At 39.1% G+C, this 19,148-nt stretch overlaps 1 protein-coding gene across 4 annotated transcripts in view; it reads right to left on the bottom strand.

The window, feature by feature from the left end:
• bicd1a (bicaudal D homolog 1a) overlaps window positions 1-19,148 on the bottom strand; it is a 141,682-nt gene that overhangs the window by 54,795 nt on the left and 67,739 nt on the right. For all 4 annotated transcript variants that reach the window (XM_069192118.1, XM_006633704.3, XM_069192120.1 and 1 more), the window contains exon 2: window positions 16,388-16,600. In XM_069192118.1, coding sequence (XP_069048219.1) covers window positions 16,388-16,600 — 213 coding nt within the window. The remainder of the gene's footprint in view (window positions 1-16,387; window positions 16,601-19,148) is intronic.

The following is a 19,148-nucleotide window of genomic DNA, read 5'->3' as shown; positions in this document are numbered from 1 at the left end:
AGGTAATGGGGACTCCCCTCTACCACCACCAATGTGTAGCCCCACTTGGATGATGTGACGGCAGCCATAGTGCGCCAGAACACTCACCACACATCAGCTATTAGTGGGGAAGAGAGCAGAGTAATGAAGCCAGTTCATAGATGGGGATTATTAGGAGGCCATGATTGGTAAGGGCCAATGGGAAATTTGGCCAGGATGCCGGGGTTACACCCCTACTCTTTTCAAGAAACGCCCTGGGATTTTTAATGACCACAGAGAGTCAGTACCTCGGTTTTACATCCCATCCGAAGGACGGCGCCTGCTTACAGTACAGTGTCCCCATCACTATACTGGGGCATTAGGACCCACATGGACCGCAGGGTGAGCGCCCCCTGCTGGCCCCACTAACACCTCTTCCAGCAACAACCTTAGTTTTTCCCAGCAGGTCTCCCATCCAGGTACTGACCAGGTTCACACCTGCTGAGCTTCAGTGGGGCTGCCAGTTGTGAGTTGCAGGGTGATATGGCCTGAAGAAGGCTCCACGGGCGAAACTGTTTTCTTTCTTCTCTTTTCAGCATGGAATAAACCTATTACCTGTTCCTTTATATATTATTTCTGTTTCTCTCAAAACCGTTTTTGTCAGATGACTGCGGAGTTAACTGGGGGTAAATCATTGTTTACCATTGGTTACCATAACTCTAGGATTTACTAGGCTTTACCAAGGTTACACTGTAGCTTACAACAGATTTTACAATGGAATACTGTACCTGCAATTGCTATTCAGTGTCCTGAATACTGCTGCATTTCACTTGTGTTTGATCAAAAACTACACAACTGAGTCTTACAGTTGCTTTTTTTTACTATTCTGTACATAAAAAACAAAATTCAGACCCCTGCCAATTTTGTTAAAAAAGTTTGTAGTCATAACACTTTGAAGTAGCAATTATTATTTGTTACATACTGAACATGATAGCTTCACTATCATTTAAAGTCATGATTGCATACAGTAAGTATTCTTTGCTGACATAAGCCAACATTAATTTTGGTGCACAAAATTACCTTATATAGTGCATAAATACACCTATCTAAGTCCCTCAGTCAGGTAGTGTATTTCAAGCACAAAATTCAACCACAGAGGAACCATGGAACTTTAAAACTACTCAGCAATAAAAGTATATAATAGCACATTTCAGATGAAGAGTATAAAAGCAGTGGAAGAGTGGAAGGCATCCAAATACTGCTATTTGGCTGTTCCTCAAAACTGAGCTGCTAGGAAAGAATGAAGGTGCTTAGAGACGCCACTATGAGGCCAAGGGTGTCTTGAGCGAGTTACAAAGTTCAGTGGTTGAGATGAAAATGTCCATGGGTGAACAAAATCCCAGTCTATCCACAAAAGAGTTTTGTCTGGAACTGAAAAAACATCTCAATTCTCCCATAAGGCTTGCAACAAAGCACCTGAGTGGTACTGCAAACTTGGCAGCTTTTTGTGTTAAGACAAAATAAAACCACATGTTTTTGGTCTAAATGCAAAGTGTAAATGCATCTCACATAAACCCAACACTGAATCACTCACTCAACACCATCCTTACTGTCAAGCACGGTGGTGGCATCATTATATAGATCTGAACACTTTTGCAAGGCACAATCTTGTCACCGTAATAGAAAAAAATACTTTTGGAATTAAGGGAAATGTACTTTTTCCTTAACTCTGGTACTCTGGTATGCTGGTTAGTGCTGATTCCTCAAAGTGTTAGTGTCCAGGGCTCGGTTCTGCACTGCTATATGTTTTTCCTCTGTTTTTTTTGTCTGTCTCTATTTTTTTGTTCACATGTGCCAGTTTCCTCCAAATGTAAATTACTTCACCAAGCACATGTGTGAGTGTTGTCCCTCCTTGCTCTCTCTCACTCTCACTGTGACCCCCTGTGGATGCATCGGTTGCATCAGTTTCTCAAAATGGCTGAATAGAAATCCATTTCACTTCCATTAATTAATTATAGTCTTTTGTTGTAAACCATGTAAAATATTTTAATGTAGTTCTACTGCAATTGGCAGCAGAATCTTTACAATTTTTGAATTGCTGTCATCTCCTCCCTGCAGAACGGCAATTATCCTTCTTTGTGGTGCACAAGTGTTCAATATCTTTAACTTGGCAGGTATGATCAACAATATTTTCAGTAAAAACGAAGCTTTCTCTGGATAAATCTTTGAAATATAGTCCTTTCTTACTCAATTACATTTTGAGTGATACCACAATCTTACCAAATTATATTATTATTACATCAGTATAATTATGATATATATATATAACCGTCACACCAAAAATGAGAAAGTCCTAATATACTGCAAATAGGGAAAATGTATTTTTTCCTAGGTTTTTATCTACTGTTTATAAAATTGAATAAAACTCTGCAGACTATTTATTTCACTTTCATATTGTTAAAAGGTTCATTTTTTCAAAATAATGTGAATATGTTATATGAAAAACTCATTTAATTTAAACATTAAATATTCATATGACTGTTTTATGGTTCTTCAGCACTTTAATGATGAATGCTACAGAGCTCTCTTCAACAATTTATCTGAAGGCCACTGCTAAGGTTAGTGTAGCTTTTCAAATATAATGAATGATAACTTCTATTCAGTACAACTAAGGCCGAGAGAACAATCTCACTAGGGGGCAGGCCTGCAGCACGCAGAAATATCTGTGCCAATTCATGTGCCATTTCAGATACTGTACATACAGTATTTATGATCTAGTCATACTAACTCTTGGTTAGTTATAGCCTAGCAAATTCTAAAGGTGACTTAAAATACTCAATACATTAAAGAAATGTATTCATTCAGGCCAATGAAGTAAATTATTTGGTCGATAACTGAGTATGAGGCTAGCATAGTGGTGTTGCAGTTAGCATCGCTGCCTTGCAGAACTGGGGCTCTGGGTTTAATTCCTGGGGCGCTATTTGTGTGGAGATTGTTTATTCACATCATGTTCATTTTAGCTTCTTCCAGGTGCTCCAATTTCCTCCCACAGCTTAACTGACTTCTGGGAAAAACTGGCCCTGTGTGAGTGTTAGTGTGTTTGTTTCTGTATGTGCCCTGTGATGGTGTAGGGTGTATCCTGTCCTACACCCATTGCTTGCTGGGATAGCTCACCACACATCAGCTATCAGTGGGGAGGAGAACAGAGTGATGAAGAGAGTTCATAGATGGGGACTATTAGGAGGCCATGATTGGTAAAACCCCAGGCGAAATTTGTTCAGAACACCAGGATAAAACCCCTACTCTTTTAGAGAAAGGTCCTGGGATTTTTAATAACTACAGAGAGTCAGGATCTTGGTTTTGCATTCCATCTGAAGGCCGGCGACTTTCTTATAGAATAGTGTCCCCATCACTATACTGGGGCATTAGGACCCACACAGGCTGCAGGCTGAGCACTCCCTACTGGCCCCACCAACACCTCTTCCAGCAGCAACCTTAGCTTTCCCTCCAATACAGGTACTGGCCAGGCTCACACCTGAATAGCTTCAGTGGGCTTTTTTAGTAAACATACTTAGGAATTGCATTCAATGACCTTCAATACATAATATTCTGTTACCAAAGTATATTAAGCACATTTAAAGCCTACATTATGAAGCTGAATCTATGGATTCAGAATAGTGAAGCTGAATATTATGAATAAAAGGCTGAATGTTAAAAATGTACATATCTTCCCTACAAATTCAAGGGCAGATAACTCAACAGAAGAAAAAGAAATTTGGTACACTATCATTTCAAAAATGATAAAAACTGAACAAGTGATTAAGTGTTAGAGTGTTTTTTTATCATGCTGTGAAACCGGCCACTGAGTTTCTTTCTCTGGCTGCAGTGTTGTACAAAGAGCAGAGATGCAAGTGTTCCATAGGGGCTGATCTATACATTTTTTAATTGCACAGTCAAAGTATGAGTCAAATTGTAAGTACAGTATACATTTACATGGTCTCTCAAGAACACTATTGTTTTGGTCACTTCAGATTTCTAAATAAATCTGCTCCTGGGCCTGGTGCAGGTTAAGCGGCACAACGTTTTACTCTGTGGAAAAACTGATTACCAGTGTTCTGTCGCCAAAGTGAACACAATACATCCTCTGATATACTTCCACATAATTGGCCTCTAAAGTGGCTTCAGAAGGCAGAGTGTTTTTCTTCTTGACAGTAACACAAATACAGATAAATGTCACCACATCTTCCTGGACTGAGAAGGCAAAACATGGCAAATGACAAAAAAGAATAATGAGATAAATCTTATGGCAGTGTACAATACGTCAAATGAAAGGCAAGATAGATATATAGTCATTGGTTTAATAAAAAGTGTGACACCACCTAAGCTGTTGCTAGGACTACCAGCAGAGACCTTGGGAACTTGAATACTTTTTTCTAAAGTTCTCTTTAGGATAATATAAATTCTTCAAAAAACATTACAGCAGAGCCAAACGCTTTGAAAGTGTCTAGTTCTTAACAGTGCGACATTTCATAATAGATCACAACATGAGTAATAGGTTGTCAGGAAAAATGCCTCCATCCCTTCTCCTATACATTTGTGCGTAGACTTAGATGACTCATTTAGAAATCTGTCTATATTCAGCTAACGGTGATACACTCTGCTGCATTCTTTCTCCTGCAGGAAGAACCCTAAATAAAACAACAAGAAAGACATGTAGGAAGAAAATCCAATACAAATAATCCTACATTTACAGCCTACTCTTTGGAAGTACAATGGAAACCTCTGGAACTATTAGGACTCTGAAGGACTCCAGTTTCCCAGGGGCAAAAAGAGAGGTGACACATGAAAGACATGTTGTAGTAGCATGCATCATCATGATGAATGTCAGAGAGCTTTTCGAAAACTGTAGACAGATGGCCAGTGACCTCCACATGATGGGGCAAGACTATAAAAGAGTTCACAAAAAGCTGAAGCTACCACTTTCCACTGTAAGTGTTCCTATTTTTCTAGAAGTAAAACACTTTTGGTGCAGTGGGAACCTCGACAGGAAGAGGACACAAGTGGATCTTGCCACCACATGAAAGAAGTGATTCGGGAAACAAATGTAAAGGCCACTGTTGGAGATCTCAAACACAAACTGTATCTTCGGGTATCAAGTGACAAAAACTTCCATCTGATGTGGCTTGCATGGCCAGTGTACATTCATGGTCAGATTGCCTCCACACAAGGTAGCAACAGGAATTTGTGAAACTGCTGTACGTATGAATACAAATACATGACTGTTGATAACACTGAATGACAATTTGTGTGTTTCAACTGGTCTAAGGAGATGTCATCAAGCAGGTAGCACTGGATACGAGACTTGACTACACCCTGTATGGCACACCAATTTACTGACATCAATTAACCTGTGCAGCATGTCTTTTTGAAGGTGAGAGAGAACATGCATTTTCTTTTTCTTTTCAACATTTGGTGCAAACCAGAGGGAACACAAAGTGAAAACAAGGTAAAAGCAGACATAAAATACTAACGCACAAGTCCTAGTCCAGATTCAAACCAAGGTTCCAAGAGCTATGAGGCAGCAGGACTACGATGTCAAAATATTGCCATCATGTTTACCATTGCACTCATAAAGTTTACATAATGATTAACCGAAGTGTGTCCTGTAGTTAATTACACAACTGAATAATTAATCATCAGTGAACTCTCTTGTCCTATTGCCTTGCAACCAAATGTTGGATTAGTCTCTGGCTCCCCCGCGACCATGAACTCTCCCATCAAGAATTGTATCTTTTTAAGTGTGCCATTAAGTGTGAAAATATCAATGCCTGCTATTGTACATTCAGCTATTTTAAATTAACCTTTCAAGTCAGTGTTCTAATATAGTGCCGCATTGTATGTGGTGAGCAAAATCATTCCTACAGCAGCTCTGTCTTTCAGCTGCAGCAAAAAAAGAATCTCTTTGCTGTGCTATCTTTTCATCTTTCCTGAATTAATAGTCTTTCCACAGTATTTGTGTCTAACATTCAGATAACTACAGAGAAATCACCCCATCATTTAACTCTACAGCAAAGTGCATATTAGTCAGGCTTCTGTATCAAAAAGAGCAGAGACTGGTCAAATGGGTCTGCTCTTAGCATTTTAAATGGTTCAGTTATTACTGAAGTACTGAGGCTGGAATGCACTCAGTTTGTTCAAAGTGCCGATAATACAAACGTTTAACTCTTTAGTGCTACAAAGGCAAAGGTCTAGCGATCCATCTAATTTTTACTTGACCTAATGTCTCACTACGTGGGACTGGACTAGAAAAAGAGAGCTATGAGCTATACAGTCTTTTTTCTTTGTTATACTGCAACAAATGCCAAGGACCCTCGTGCTGTACTTTACATTCAGTATTAATTCAAATGCAGTCTCTGAGCTATTTGTTTGTGACAGAAGTTGATACTGTTTTTTCAAGCATTTATAATAATAGAGAAAAAAATAACAGAAGCATTTTTTTCTACATTTATTAACCAGGTTGCAATATACAGTAGTTATTGTGTCTCAGCTACAGTGAAGTTAAGACACAGCGAGCAACAAAATTTCAGTAGTTCACCTACACATATATCCTAAGGAATGTGACAGAAGGACGAATGTATTAAAATTTATTGGCATAAATTACCTATCTGAGAAGACAGCAGCTTGAGTGACTGAAAACCCACTCACTTTCGCAAGGAATGAGCTAAGGAGCTGCCGCAAGAGTGTAGGTGGGGTGGTGGGATGGGTGAGAGAGAAATGTGCAAAAAGAAGTCCAGAAAGGGAGATACATATAAAAGAGTGGAAGTAGGAGAGATAAGGACCTAATCTTCCTCAAGAACTCCATATCTGCTGGCAACAACAGAAAAATTCACAACAGAAAAGATCATCCATTCTATCATAAGGTTACTACAGTAGAGAATAAAAAAGAAACAAACTCACTGCCCTGTGTGTTACTGTTAATACAGTGATGGCAGAGTATAGATTCATTATTCTTTTGTATATATAAAACTATAAACACCTTGTAAGCAGTTAGCCAAAATCGCCTGATTTACCCCCAATCGAAAATTATTTCTCAATCATTGACAACGTGTGCACACCTTTTTCACAGGATTATTTTGTGTTGCACATATACAGTAAACTGACCTTCTTTCCAAAACTAGGGTGTTTGAGGTTAACTGGCAAGTAATGATTAATGGCAAAATAATAAAGAATAATAATCCTATATGAAGAACTAGAACATCTGTATTGGGAAGAGCCGGTTGTATGCTGTAAACTACAAATGTTTGTTATTTTAATAATCCAGATAGCTGTGGATTAAAGGGATGGCTTCCATGCTATTCCTTTAATGAGATTTCAACAATAGGTCCTGTTTATATCCTCACTATCTGTAATACATTTTAGTAACAAATGAATGACCATTTGAACTTTTTTAAGGATACAAATTGAATACAGCTGCTTCAATTTAATTCCCAACTAAAGTAAAAGGTAGGTGAATGGCAGATGTCTGCCCTCAGGGCAAGCAGTACACAAAACTGGCAGTGCTTGGTTTTCCATGCAGGCCTGTTTTACCACAGTCCTCTTCCTTATATTGAAGGTAGACTTTATAGGACATTATATTTTATTATTTAATCATCCTTTTTACATGAGTAGTTTTTAAGGACACATTTCAAAGTTCTTATAATAATCTAATATGCTTCAAGGTGGCATTTTTAAACAAATTAAGTGTTTAGTACTTCTGCCTGACAGTTTCCGGGCTTGTTTTCATCCCTGAGTTTTTACATCTGTAGTCTGCTTTTTCACCCAACGTTCATATGGATATTTCCCGAGTATTCAAAGTACCTCTTCTTTCCCAGGAAAGTTTCACTCTCTAATTTCAACTGTTCCTCCAAGGTTTTGATCTCTGGTTACCATGAGGAAAGAAACTGGCTGCTCATTACTCTTCTCTTTCAGAAGCGGCTTTTGTGTATCAATGTGAACCAATCAAGTATTGGCTGCATTAATACCCAAAAGAAGAATGCACATTCTTTCATTAAATGACAATAGTTCATTTTCAACAACAGTACAACCAGAAGACATGTAAAAACCATGGGGAAGTACATTAAAAACTGAAAAGAGGGAGCAATCTTTTACAAAATATTCTTGAGAGACTGGAACAAACAGCAAAGCCACCGTGTTCAAAGATGAAAGCCTGAATTCTTTCAAAAAATGTCTGAATAATATTCTCAATTAAAGCAAACCAGCTAGATGGGCCTTTATTTGTGCAAGACTAGCTTTCTCACTCCTAGGAGAAAATACATGACCACAGGGAAAGGGCCCTTTGATCCCACTACGCAGCTGTGCAGTCCTAGATGTGATATACAAACATGAAGCTAAATAAGAGGTGACAGCTCTTTATAAAGGGATTGTCTGTGTTATCTCAAATGTGAAAGAATGTCTGGGATGCACAGGACGGCCTTGACTTACAGAAGGATTCAATTCACCTTGACTAACATCTCAATTTGCAAGGAATGGAATAAAGCAATTCCAGTGGCACACAGACACATCATGTTAACTCAGCTGGGCATTGACAATTAATCTAAAGCTCTTATTGAAAGTGTCATCTGCCTGTACTGGGTACAGTTGACTTATGAGCACAATTAACCGTGGTCAACAGTGAACATCATAATGACTGCTGAAGAAATGTGGATCTACTCACTGCTATTGAGCTTGGCTCATTACTACACCCTAAAAAAGAACTGAGCATGCTTTCTCATGCCTTTCGAGTATCATGGTGCCAGCAAGAGGCCAAGAACATTCTGGAGAAGCTCTTCAAGTCTCTTCAAGGCTCCCAATGAGTCACAAAAATTGATGTGAAGGAATTTTCAGCAATGTGCTTAGTATCTTTACCAACATCTTTGTGAACACATAATGCAAATTTATTTGCATGTATTTGAAGAAAACCTAAGAAATAATTATGTCTAACATGACAAGATTTACTACTTAAACCAACTCTGGTCTGCTATCCATTCACATGTAATCAAGACACACATCTAGATACGTAATTGTGCAAGGAATATATTTCAGAATTACAGAAATAAAAATGTACATGTATTGTCATATTCACAGTCCTTCTACTGTCTGTTTAATAAACATTAGAGGTCTGTTAAGAGACTGTTTAACAGTACCTTAACATAAGATAAAATAAATAACCACTGAGTTCACTAATGAAATACATGTTGCTGCATATTCAGGATGACTCTGAGTTCATTTTTGTGAGCAGAATATTTCATAAAGCACTTTCCTTGATGAAGTGTTACTAAAAATAAAATGAAGAATGTCTTTTTGGATGTGGTAAAGTGGCTGACTAGTCACTTTCTAGACAAGATTTGAATCTTTCTAGATTTAAGAGCTGCTCTGGTAATAAAAAGAATGTCCATCCATTATGAGCAAGCCAATCAGTCTCAGGAAGGGTTGCATTTTCACAAGGAGGGACTAGAGCCTGGATGGGATACCAGATTTCAAAAGGAACATATACTGTACGCGTGCACACACAGGGACAATATATACCAAATAAACTGTCCAGCATGGCTTTAGAACATGGTGGAAACTAAAATAGAAACTAAAGTGATGGCTCTGTGGCTAAGGATCTGTGCCTGTGGCTGGAAGGTTGCCAGTTCGTATCCTGTGGCCGGCAGAGGAATCCTACTACCTTAGGCCTCCGAGCAAGGCCCTTAACCCCAACTGTTCCAGGGGTGCTGTATAAATGGCTGACCCTGCACTCTGACCCCAAGCTTCTCTCCCTGTCTGTGCGTCTCATGGAGAGAAAATTGTATATGGCCAATAAAGTGATCTTATAAAGAACCTGGTGAAAAATTATACAAACTGAGGAGAACATGTAGACTCCACACATGCACCAACATGCATGTGCAGAATCAAACCCTGAAATCAAGAGCTGTGAAACAGCAGCTCACTGTCAAACTACAAGGTTGCCTGAAAGAATGTCATCATGATTAATTAGCAATAAAAACCCTAGTAACAACTACAAGCTGAATGTTGCTAAAAATTAGGATCCCAGAATGATTATATGATTTTTATATCACAGAGAAGCAATGAAGGTTAGAAAGAGCAGCGTGATTTAGTTATTTACACATTTTCTGTGAAAAAATGCTAATGCAATACTGAAGAAACCAGTTAAAATATTTTCACTGAAAGCACAAAGTGTTATCCCATTCTTTTAACTTGACCAAAAATGATTAGAGCTCCTAATTTATAGAAACTTTTTTTAAATGCTGACAGAAGTTTTCAAGTATTTTGTTCTATAACATTTTGACTATACTTCTGGCTATAATGAAACAATCTCAAGTATTTATGAACATTGCCTAAGCAAGAATTTTGAGAGTTCAACTGCACACATTAGCAATTGCCAACAGCACTTATAACATCTGTAAGATGTTTGACTACTGATTTATTCGCAAGATAAAGCAATTATAGATCTTGTTAAAGAATAGGAATGGACAATTAATGTTATTAACATAGTAGATTTCACATACCTTTGGCAATGTAATTAGCCTTGTCCCTATCATCCTAGGGCAACACATTGGTGCAGTGATTAGAATATCTGCCTTGCACCTCTGTGGTCCTGAGTTCAATTCCTGGGATGCTACCTGCATGGAGTTTGCCTGTTCTCCCCTTGTTCACATAGGTTTCCTCCTAGTGCTTTGATTTCCTACCACAGTCCAAAAACATACTGGTAGGTTGTATGGCATTATGCGGGTGTCACGGATGTTGGAAAGGACGAACCGTGCAATGACAGGAGAGCAAAAAGACCCTATGCGTAGCGGCGAGACGGGGTTTTAGCCCGGGCTCATCTGTTCAGGAAATGCGGTATAGAAACCTATGCCCTCAGGTAGCGGACGTGGGGCGACCTGGTGCTAGGCGGGTTTCAGGACATCTGAACGTCAATGCTGAGTGAAGGCAGACTGAAAGACCCGGAAATATGTAGTCCCAGAAAGAGAGCAACACCGGAATGGAATTTCCTGAACAGCTAAGCCCGGGCTAACCCCCGTCTCGCCGCTACGCATAGGGTCATTTTCGCTCTCCTGCCATTCCACAGTTCATCCCTTCCGACATCCGTGACAGCGGGGGGGTGTCCAGTGTGGAGGTGGAGACCTGGTTGTAGGGCGACGCCTTGCCTTTGGAGTCCCAGCTCTTTTGACTTCCAGCTGATGAGATCCAGCTGGACGGGTCCTATAAAGGCACACTGGACACCCTCCGACGGGATGAGCAGGTTTTCACCGACAGTCCCGGAAGGGAATGCAACCAGGTAAGGTTTTCTTTTTCTTTTTGCCTGTCCCATCATGCACTTTCACTGGGGCAGCCATACACACACATTTTTGTTATGCACTAAGTTCTTGTTTTGTTTTTGCCTTATGTGCCCTGCTCACCAGACTGGGCCGCCGTTAAATAGGGTAAGCTCAACCTGGAGGTAACGCAGCACAGCGGTACTGTTTCTTTTTGCCTTTTTTCACTTTTTTTTGTATTATTTTTGGTCGCATTTTTACCATAAAATAACCACCAATGTAAATGATAAAGCACTTCTGCAAAATCTGAAAACAAATATGAGTGTATTTTAGTTGGTTGGCAGATTGCTTATTTTGCAATATTTAGATCAAGTATTTAAAAAACATGTCGCCTTTTATATGTCAGTTTCATGAAAATATTTAAAATTAATATCCAGGGTCAGGTCAGTTTTCCCAGAAGCCAATGAATCCACCCAAATGTCTTTGGATTGTGGGAGAAAACCAGGGCACCCAGAGGAAACTTGTTGCAAAACATAGGGAGACATACAAACTCCACACGGATTGCACCCCGGGTCTGGAATTTTAGAATTCTCTTATTCTGAATTTTGTATTTGCTTTGAAATATTCTGGTAAACTAAGAATATTCTATACATTGCAGAGTTTGGTCTTTATTCCCACGTACTTTAGACATGACATCATATTCAATAACCACTTATTCAGTTCAATCTTACGGTGGCTCGGAGACTATCCTGGTAAGCAAGGGGCACAAGGCAGGATACACTCTGGACAGAATGCCAGTCCATCATAGGGTACACAGAGACACAACCACACACAGACTCACATCAGGCCCAATTTATAAAAGACAAACAGCCTATCTGCATGTCTTTAGACTATAGGAGTAAAACGAAGCATCCAGAGGAAACCCACGTGAACACGCAAACTCTGTACAGATAGCAGCACGGGAATTGATCCCTGCAATGCAAACCCCTATGCTACCCTACTGTGTCACCCCAAATTTTAGACCTAAAACTTACAGTACTTAGAACTTCAGGAAAGATCTTATCTTAAAGACTACGATAACAAATGATACAACAGTCCATATCCTCAAGAAAATAAGTACAGTATGTGAACCCTTTAATTTAGGAACTGGTGGCACCTCCTTAAACAGCAGTGTCTTCAACTAGACATGTGCTGTAACTGTACTGCACACCGGCATTTATGAATTTTGGCACAATCCTCCTTACAGAGTTGCTTCATGTTGGTGACATTTGAGGGTTTTCTTGAATGAACAGCTCGCTTCATGTCCTGGTGTAACATAGACTAGGACAAAGTCTAAACTGAAAAATGTCTTCTTCGGCCATTCTGTTGGAGATCTGATTGCATCTTCAGGATCCTTGTCTTGCTGCATTACTCACCTTCTGTTCAGCTTCAGCGTATGAATGTATGGCCTGACATTCTCCACCAGAATTTACTGATATAATGTCAAATACTTGGTTCCTTCAGTGACAAGCTGCCCGGGTCCTGGGGGTGCAAATCTGCCCAAAACCATGATCTTCCTTGTTCCAAGTTGAGATTCTTCTGCTGGAAGGATGCGTGTGTCGCTTTTGCCTGACAAAATGTCTCTTATTGTGACCAAAAGTTCCATTTTATGTTTTGTCTGTCGAAAGAACAATCTTCCAATATTATAATGAATTATCCAGGTGCTCTTTGGAAAACCTAAAATGGGCAGCGATATTCTTTTTAGAAAGTACTGTAATAGTTTCTTCCATGAAGCTCATTCCTGTTCATTCTTCTCCTGACGGAGGAGTCATAAACATAGTCATTAGCCAAACTGAGAGGCCTAAAATTCCTATAATTTTAGTCTGGGGTTTCTTTAGACTTCCTGGATAATTTTTGTGCTTTCTCTTGGGAAGATCCTGACAGGATGATCAGTCCTAGCTAGTCAGCATGTACTTGAATATTTTCAATTTGCATATTATCTGTCTGATAATGGAAAAATGGAGCCCCAATCATTGTTAACTGTTTTTATAACCCTTTCTAAACCAATGAGTATGAACTCATTTTCTGAGGATATACAGTATCTACTGTATATGGTGAAGACAAACTTAAAATTTCTGACCACTATATAGGACAGTACTGCCTGCACTTAGTCCTTGTTTGCTTGTTGCCCATTTATTTAACCACTTGATTCTAATTACTCCCTAAATTGTACTAAACATTCTATGTGTTTGATTATTTCACGATTCTTTTTTTTTTTACTTCATGCACCACTGTCTCAAAAAACATTGAATTAGAAAATGAAGTTCTTTTGGTTATTTAAGAAAAGACTTATGTAAATCAAAAATGGAAATAATAGTAAGAACATCATGTGATTCTTATTATCATTTTGGGATTTCACACACTTTTTCTCAGTTGTTCCTTGTAACTGAAGCGTCTTTCAGTATATATGACATAGAAAAAGATGTTCTACAGAGAATACAATAAGATTAAAGTAAGCATTTACACCTGGCCGCAACAACCCCCCAACAACGCATTTCAGAGTGCAGAATGTAGCACTATAGCCCAGTCATTGCTGGATAACAACTGGGATTTGCCATTAGCTGATTGTAGTGGTGATTCCCAAAATAGAAACATATTATTAGTTGCTCAGTAATGGAACAAGGTGGATTGAGCCCGCCAGAGGATGCTTCGCTTAAACTCCATGGAGATCACAGTGTGTCAAAATGCTAAAAAAAAAAAGTGCAAATCAGATTTTCCACATTGTTAGAGGGAACAGTGCACAGTCTTCATTCCTTCCTGTGCTGGTACAAGAGTCACTGTGAAGATCCCTGCTGATAACTGACAACCACAGATGTAAGGAATAAAAAGACAAAGATAAGATCTGTGCAGTTTCCTCAGTTACTTACTCCTCAATCTTTATAAAACATAACAATGAAAGGTAACATCTTAAAATATATCCATCCATCCATTTTTAATCCACAGTTGGAGCCAAAGCCTAACCCGGCAAGCAACTGGAGCAAGACAAGATACACTCTGGTTGGGGTGCCAGTCCAACGCAAGGCACAGGTACACAGACATGCGCCCACTCACACCAGGGTCAGTTTTACCAGAGACAATATTTCTTTGGACTGTTGAAGGAAACAGTAGCCCCTGATGGAAATCTACACAAACATAGGAAAAACATACAAACTCCTTGTAGATAGCGCCCCATGTTGGGAATTAAAAGTGCAGTGTTGATATAGTATTGTTACAAAAGGGGAGTTACAAAAATGGTGAAAATCAGGAATTGACTAAGCGGTTCAGTCAATAAGTAAAATAATCATTCATAACCCCCAACTTATAAGTGCTTTTTCCAGAATATACCTGAGCGGGTGGTATAATTAGATGCACTTGAATTATTTGTTCTCTGGCATACAGTACAGTAGCTTTGGTAAGAGGAGTAATACAGTAATTCAGGCACACTGGGTTAAGTAAATATTTATTACAATGACACAAGACACAAGCTACACTAGACAAAACAAAACATACAATACACAAGTTACTCTATGTACAGTATTTACAAATAAGGCATTTCAGAGGCCTAACATTCTGGTCACCCAGAAAACCCTAGACTGTTACTAAGCATTAAACTCCTAACGGCTACAGAGGCCACATAAGAGATAAGTTGCCTTCTAACTAAATATAACCTGCAGTTAATAATAATAATAATAATAATTGCTTACACTTATATAGCGCTTTTCTGGACACTCCACTCAAAGCGCTTTACAGGTAATGGGGTCTCCCCTCCACCACCACCAATGTGCAGCATCCACCTGGATGATGCGACGGCAGCCATAGTGCGCCAGAACGCTCACCACACATCAGCTATTAGTGGGGAGGAGAAGTTAAATCTATCTCTGCACACTGGATGCCAGAAAATAAATGGGAGCCTATATCCTTATCAGTAAAAATCCACTCTAAACAGGAAAGAGGTTTCTAACTGAGGTATCTCTTACCCAGGAAACCCAAGTCCCCTAAAAACACAGAAAAGCACTCTCTCTAGGTTCAAATACGTAGCTCCAGTCAGGTTTAGTTTGGATGATCATGAAGTTGGCGCTGTCACCTGGCACAAGATTAAAGTTGCAATTCTTTGGACTCCTCACTCTTCTCCCTCTTCTTCTTTCTTGTCCTTCTCATCGCTCTTACTTTTTTCTGTGGCCTTTTGTTTTCTTATATTGTGTGTTTCTATACTGCTCCTTGAGCAGCATTAACACACAACGTACCTACAGTACCTAAACTTTACCTTATAATTGTTTCTGCTCAAGGGACCCCCCAGACCTCAGCAAACATCCTCTCTGCTTTGAAACTAGAAGTGTGTACTCTGCCAAGTGTCACAAACTTTATCTAAAATCCAAGAGATACTTCTCAGCCACCTAAATCTGTAACAGTATGTTTTAGTTCTTTGTTGCTCTCTAAAACATATTTCTTTAGATCGTTTTATGTGAAGTGTTTCATGGCGATTTATTTGTAGTTTACAGTAAGTATAGAGAGCAAAGAATTTAAGACACGATACTACGCAGTTGCCAGGGACAAAAGAAAATGAGTGAGTGCCAGATGTGATGTCTGACCATGTTAGCAGTTAGAGCATGGCCCTTAATAATATAAACAATATTAAAAATTAATTTTACTATGACATATTAAACAAAATGCGATAATTTATTTGGACAAAATTTGTTCCTTTATGTAAATAACAACATTTGTTATTTCCCAAAACAATGTAAAAAGAACAACTTGTGTATGTTTTTGTGTAAAACTCAGAAACAGACAGACAACCCAAACCATGCGGTCTGTAAGCTAAAATAGGACTTTTCCTGTAGTTGCCCTATGCATGTGCGGACATAAGGGCATTTCTGTCATTCTAAAGCTTAACACTGGATTTGATCACCACAATAGGCCTCTATTTGTCTGACCTCAGCCTGACCTGCTGCCCTTCTCTGACTGCTGACTTGTTGTCAGCACTGTGGATGAACTTTCATGTGTGCCCAACTGCCAAACTCATTGCTACAAAACAATGTGACCATTTCCTGTCAATACAGATTTTCCCGCACGAGTAGAGGGGTGAAACAAAAACTCTCCCCTTTATCCCCTGTTACCTCTCTGAGGTCTTGCACCACAGCGTTGAGCCTCTCGTTCTCTGCCTGGACGTTGGAGACCACGGACTTGTTCTGCTTCAGCTCTGTCTGCAGCTCCAGGATCTTACCCATGTAGTAGGCCTCTTTGGAGGCCGACTCCTGCAGCAGTGTCTCCTCGTGGGTCTCCCCATCTTCTGCCACTTTCCTCTGGGCTGAGTAGGCCTGGCCAAAGGCCTGGGAAAAAAAAGACAAAGAAGGGCATATTCAGAACTGCTAGCTCACAAAAGGGTTAAATTCTTACATTAGCTCCTGTTCACTTGGTTTGATTATTATGAAAAAACAATATAAAACAATACCAATATAACAATGTCAAGTTAACTAAGTAAACTATTTATCTGAGCTGCGTTTTAGCAGCAGTGCTGCTTCTGTATCTTAATTATTACATATATAGATATTTATGGCGGTTATTAAATAAACTTTTTTAATACTACATCTAAAGGACCTTCAAGCACTACAGAACTGTTTTTCAGTGTCTAATGAATTTATTTTGAAAGAACTTAAAAAATACCAGTGCAGTCTAAGGTTTTGAAAAAAGGAACAAAATGTACAAATAATTCTTGGTTTACATGTGTTTCTATAGTCTATAAGTTGAAGTTGTCCAAAACATCCTGAAACAAATGACTATCTTACAAATTACAAATATGTGTACATCTTACAAATATTTTCTCATCTAAAGATAGTCAGAGCTATTATTTATTTTGTTAATGGAAGCAGACATATAGCACTCAAACTGTCATTCACATTCTGCTCAGGAGAAACTGTCTTGGAATCGCTCAATGCCAAAATCCTGTTGTGCAAGGGATTCTAACTTTAGGGAAAAAAATCTCAGCAATTCAACAGAACAGCATTCCTTGTAAACTGAAGGCTTGGCTTTGGTTTAAATGCCAACCTGGTTATGTAAAAACAGCGAACAACATGATGAATTTCACACACCCTCATTCAGTTTCAGTAGTCTTTCAGCTGCTGTTAGAGAGAAATAATTAGTTTTTTAGGGCACCAAGTTTTGGACTTCATTATTTGCTATAGAGAATTTAAACAAAACCTTAATAACTGTCCAGTGCTATTGTACTGAATTGTTCTGTCTTTCACTTTTTTTAATTTAAATGGAGAGACAGTCCTTTTTTTGTGATACATGTTGATAAAGTGTGAAACTTGATGCCTATGTCATTTATGCCCATGGTATTCCACAAGCCTGTTTCAATAACACACAAGACAATGTGTATCACAGTATTACCCTCCAGTTTCAGAATCTAAAGAATGAAAAGATGGAGAGCCTTCCCCTCTACTCCACAATCTTTGGAGCTCATCATGGCTGTATCTTTCAGATATATTCAGAAGGGCTCAATTCTAAACATCAGCAAGCATAACACTCCCTGTGGATGACAATACCAGATACAGTGCCTTCAGAAAGTATTCACCCCCAGGAACAGTTTCGCGTATTGTTCCTGCTATATCTCCTAATTTTAACAAATTGAAATATTTTTTTCTCCCTTCAATAACACAATAAATTCAACACATTTATGAAAAAATATATTTTTTTTATTCAAGAACATTTGTTTCTCCAGAATGAAAGACTTACATTTCTCATTTACAGTCAATACTTTGTACATAGTCCTTTAGCAGGAATTATAGCCGTGAGTCTTCTTGGGTATGTCTGTATGAGCTTTGCACATTTCGATTGTGGAATTTTTGTCCATTCTTCAATTCAAATTTGCTCCATCTCTAAGCATCGATGGACAGTAATTTTCAGGTCATGCCACAGATTTTCAATTGCATTCAAGTCTGGGCTCTGGCTGGGCCATTCCAGAATTCTCCCCCCCCAGTCATTCCTTTTTGCCATGTGCTTTGGGGCATTGTCCTGCTGGAAAATGAATATTCGCCCTAAACACAGATCTCTGGCTGACTGAAACAGGTTCTCCTCAAGGATTTGCCTGTATTTGGCTCCATCCATGTTGCCCTTGATGGCAACAAGCTTTCCAGTTCCTCCTGCTGAAAAGCAACCCCAGAGCATGATGCTGCCACCACCATGCTTGACGGTAGGGAAGGTGTTACCTGGGTGTTGGGCTGTATTTGGTTTGTGCCAAACATAGAGCTTTGCTTTCAGGCCAAAGAGCTCAACTTTAGTCTCATAAGACCACAACATCTTCTTCCAAAAAGTTTCAGGTTTTATCACAAGGCTTCTAGGAAACTTCAGGCGTGACTTATTGTTGGACTTTCTCAGAAGTGGCTTCCTTCTAGCCACTCTCCCAAAGAAGCCAAATCTGTGAACTGCTGAAGAGACTGTTGATGTCTGGACAGTTTCTCCCATTTCAGCCAAAGAGCTCTGCAACTCTGTCAGTGTTGTAGCTGGCCTCTTGGTCACTTCTCTGACAACTTTCCTTCTTGTCCGGTTGCTTCCAAATTGTTTTTCCATTTTGTTACCAGCTTTTGTCCTCCTAACAACTTCATCTCGAAGCCCCACGGGCAGCTCCTTGGTCTTCATGACAGCAGGACTAATCTGATCTGCTGTTTTAGTTCCGAGGCCTCACAGTCAGTGATATTTATCGTGCAATCAAGCAATTGAACACAAGTGGATTCGAAATGAACACAGGTCTACCTTGTTAATGTATTTAGTGTGACATCTCTCAAGATAATTGAATACCTCACCCAATTTAGGTTGTTAAAACAAAGGGGGTGAATACTTATCAAATAAGTAATTTTCAGATTTTTATTTTTAATATAA

The sequence above is a fragment of the Lepisosteus oculatus genome, chromosome 7 (genome assembly GCF_040954835.1).
Source record: "Lepisosteus oculatus isolate fLepOcu1 chromosome 7, fLepOcu1.hap2, whole genome shotgun sequence".
NCBI classification, from domain to species: domain Eukaryota; kingdom Metazoa; phylum Chordata; class Actinopteri; order Semionotiformes; family Lepisosteidae; genus Lepisosteus; species Lepisosteus oculatus.
This window is presented reverse-complemented; position numbering and strand designations above follow the sequence as displayed.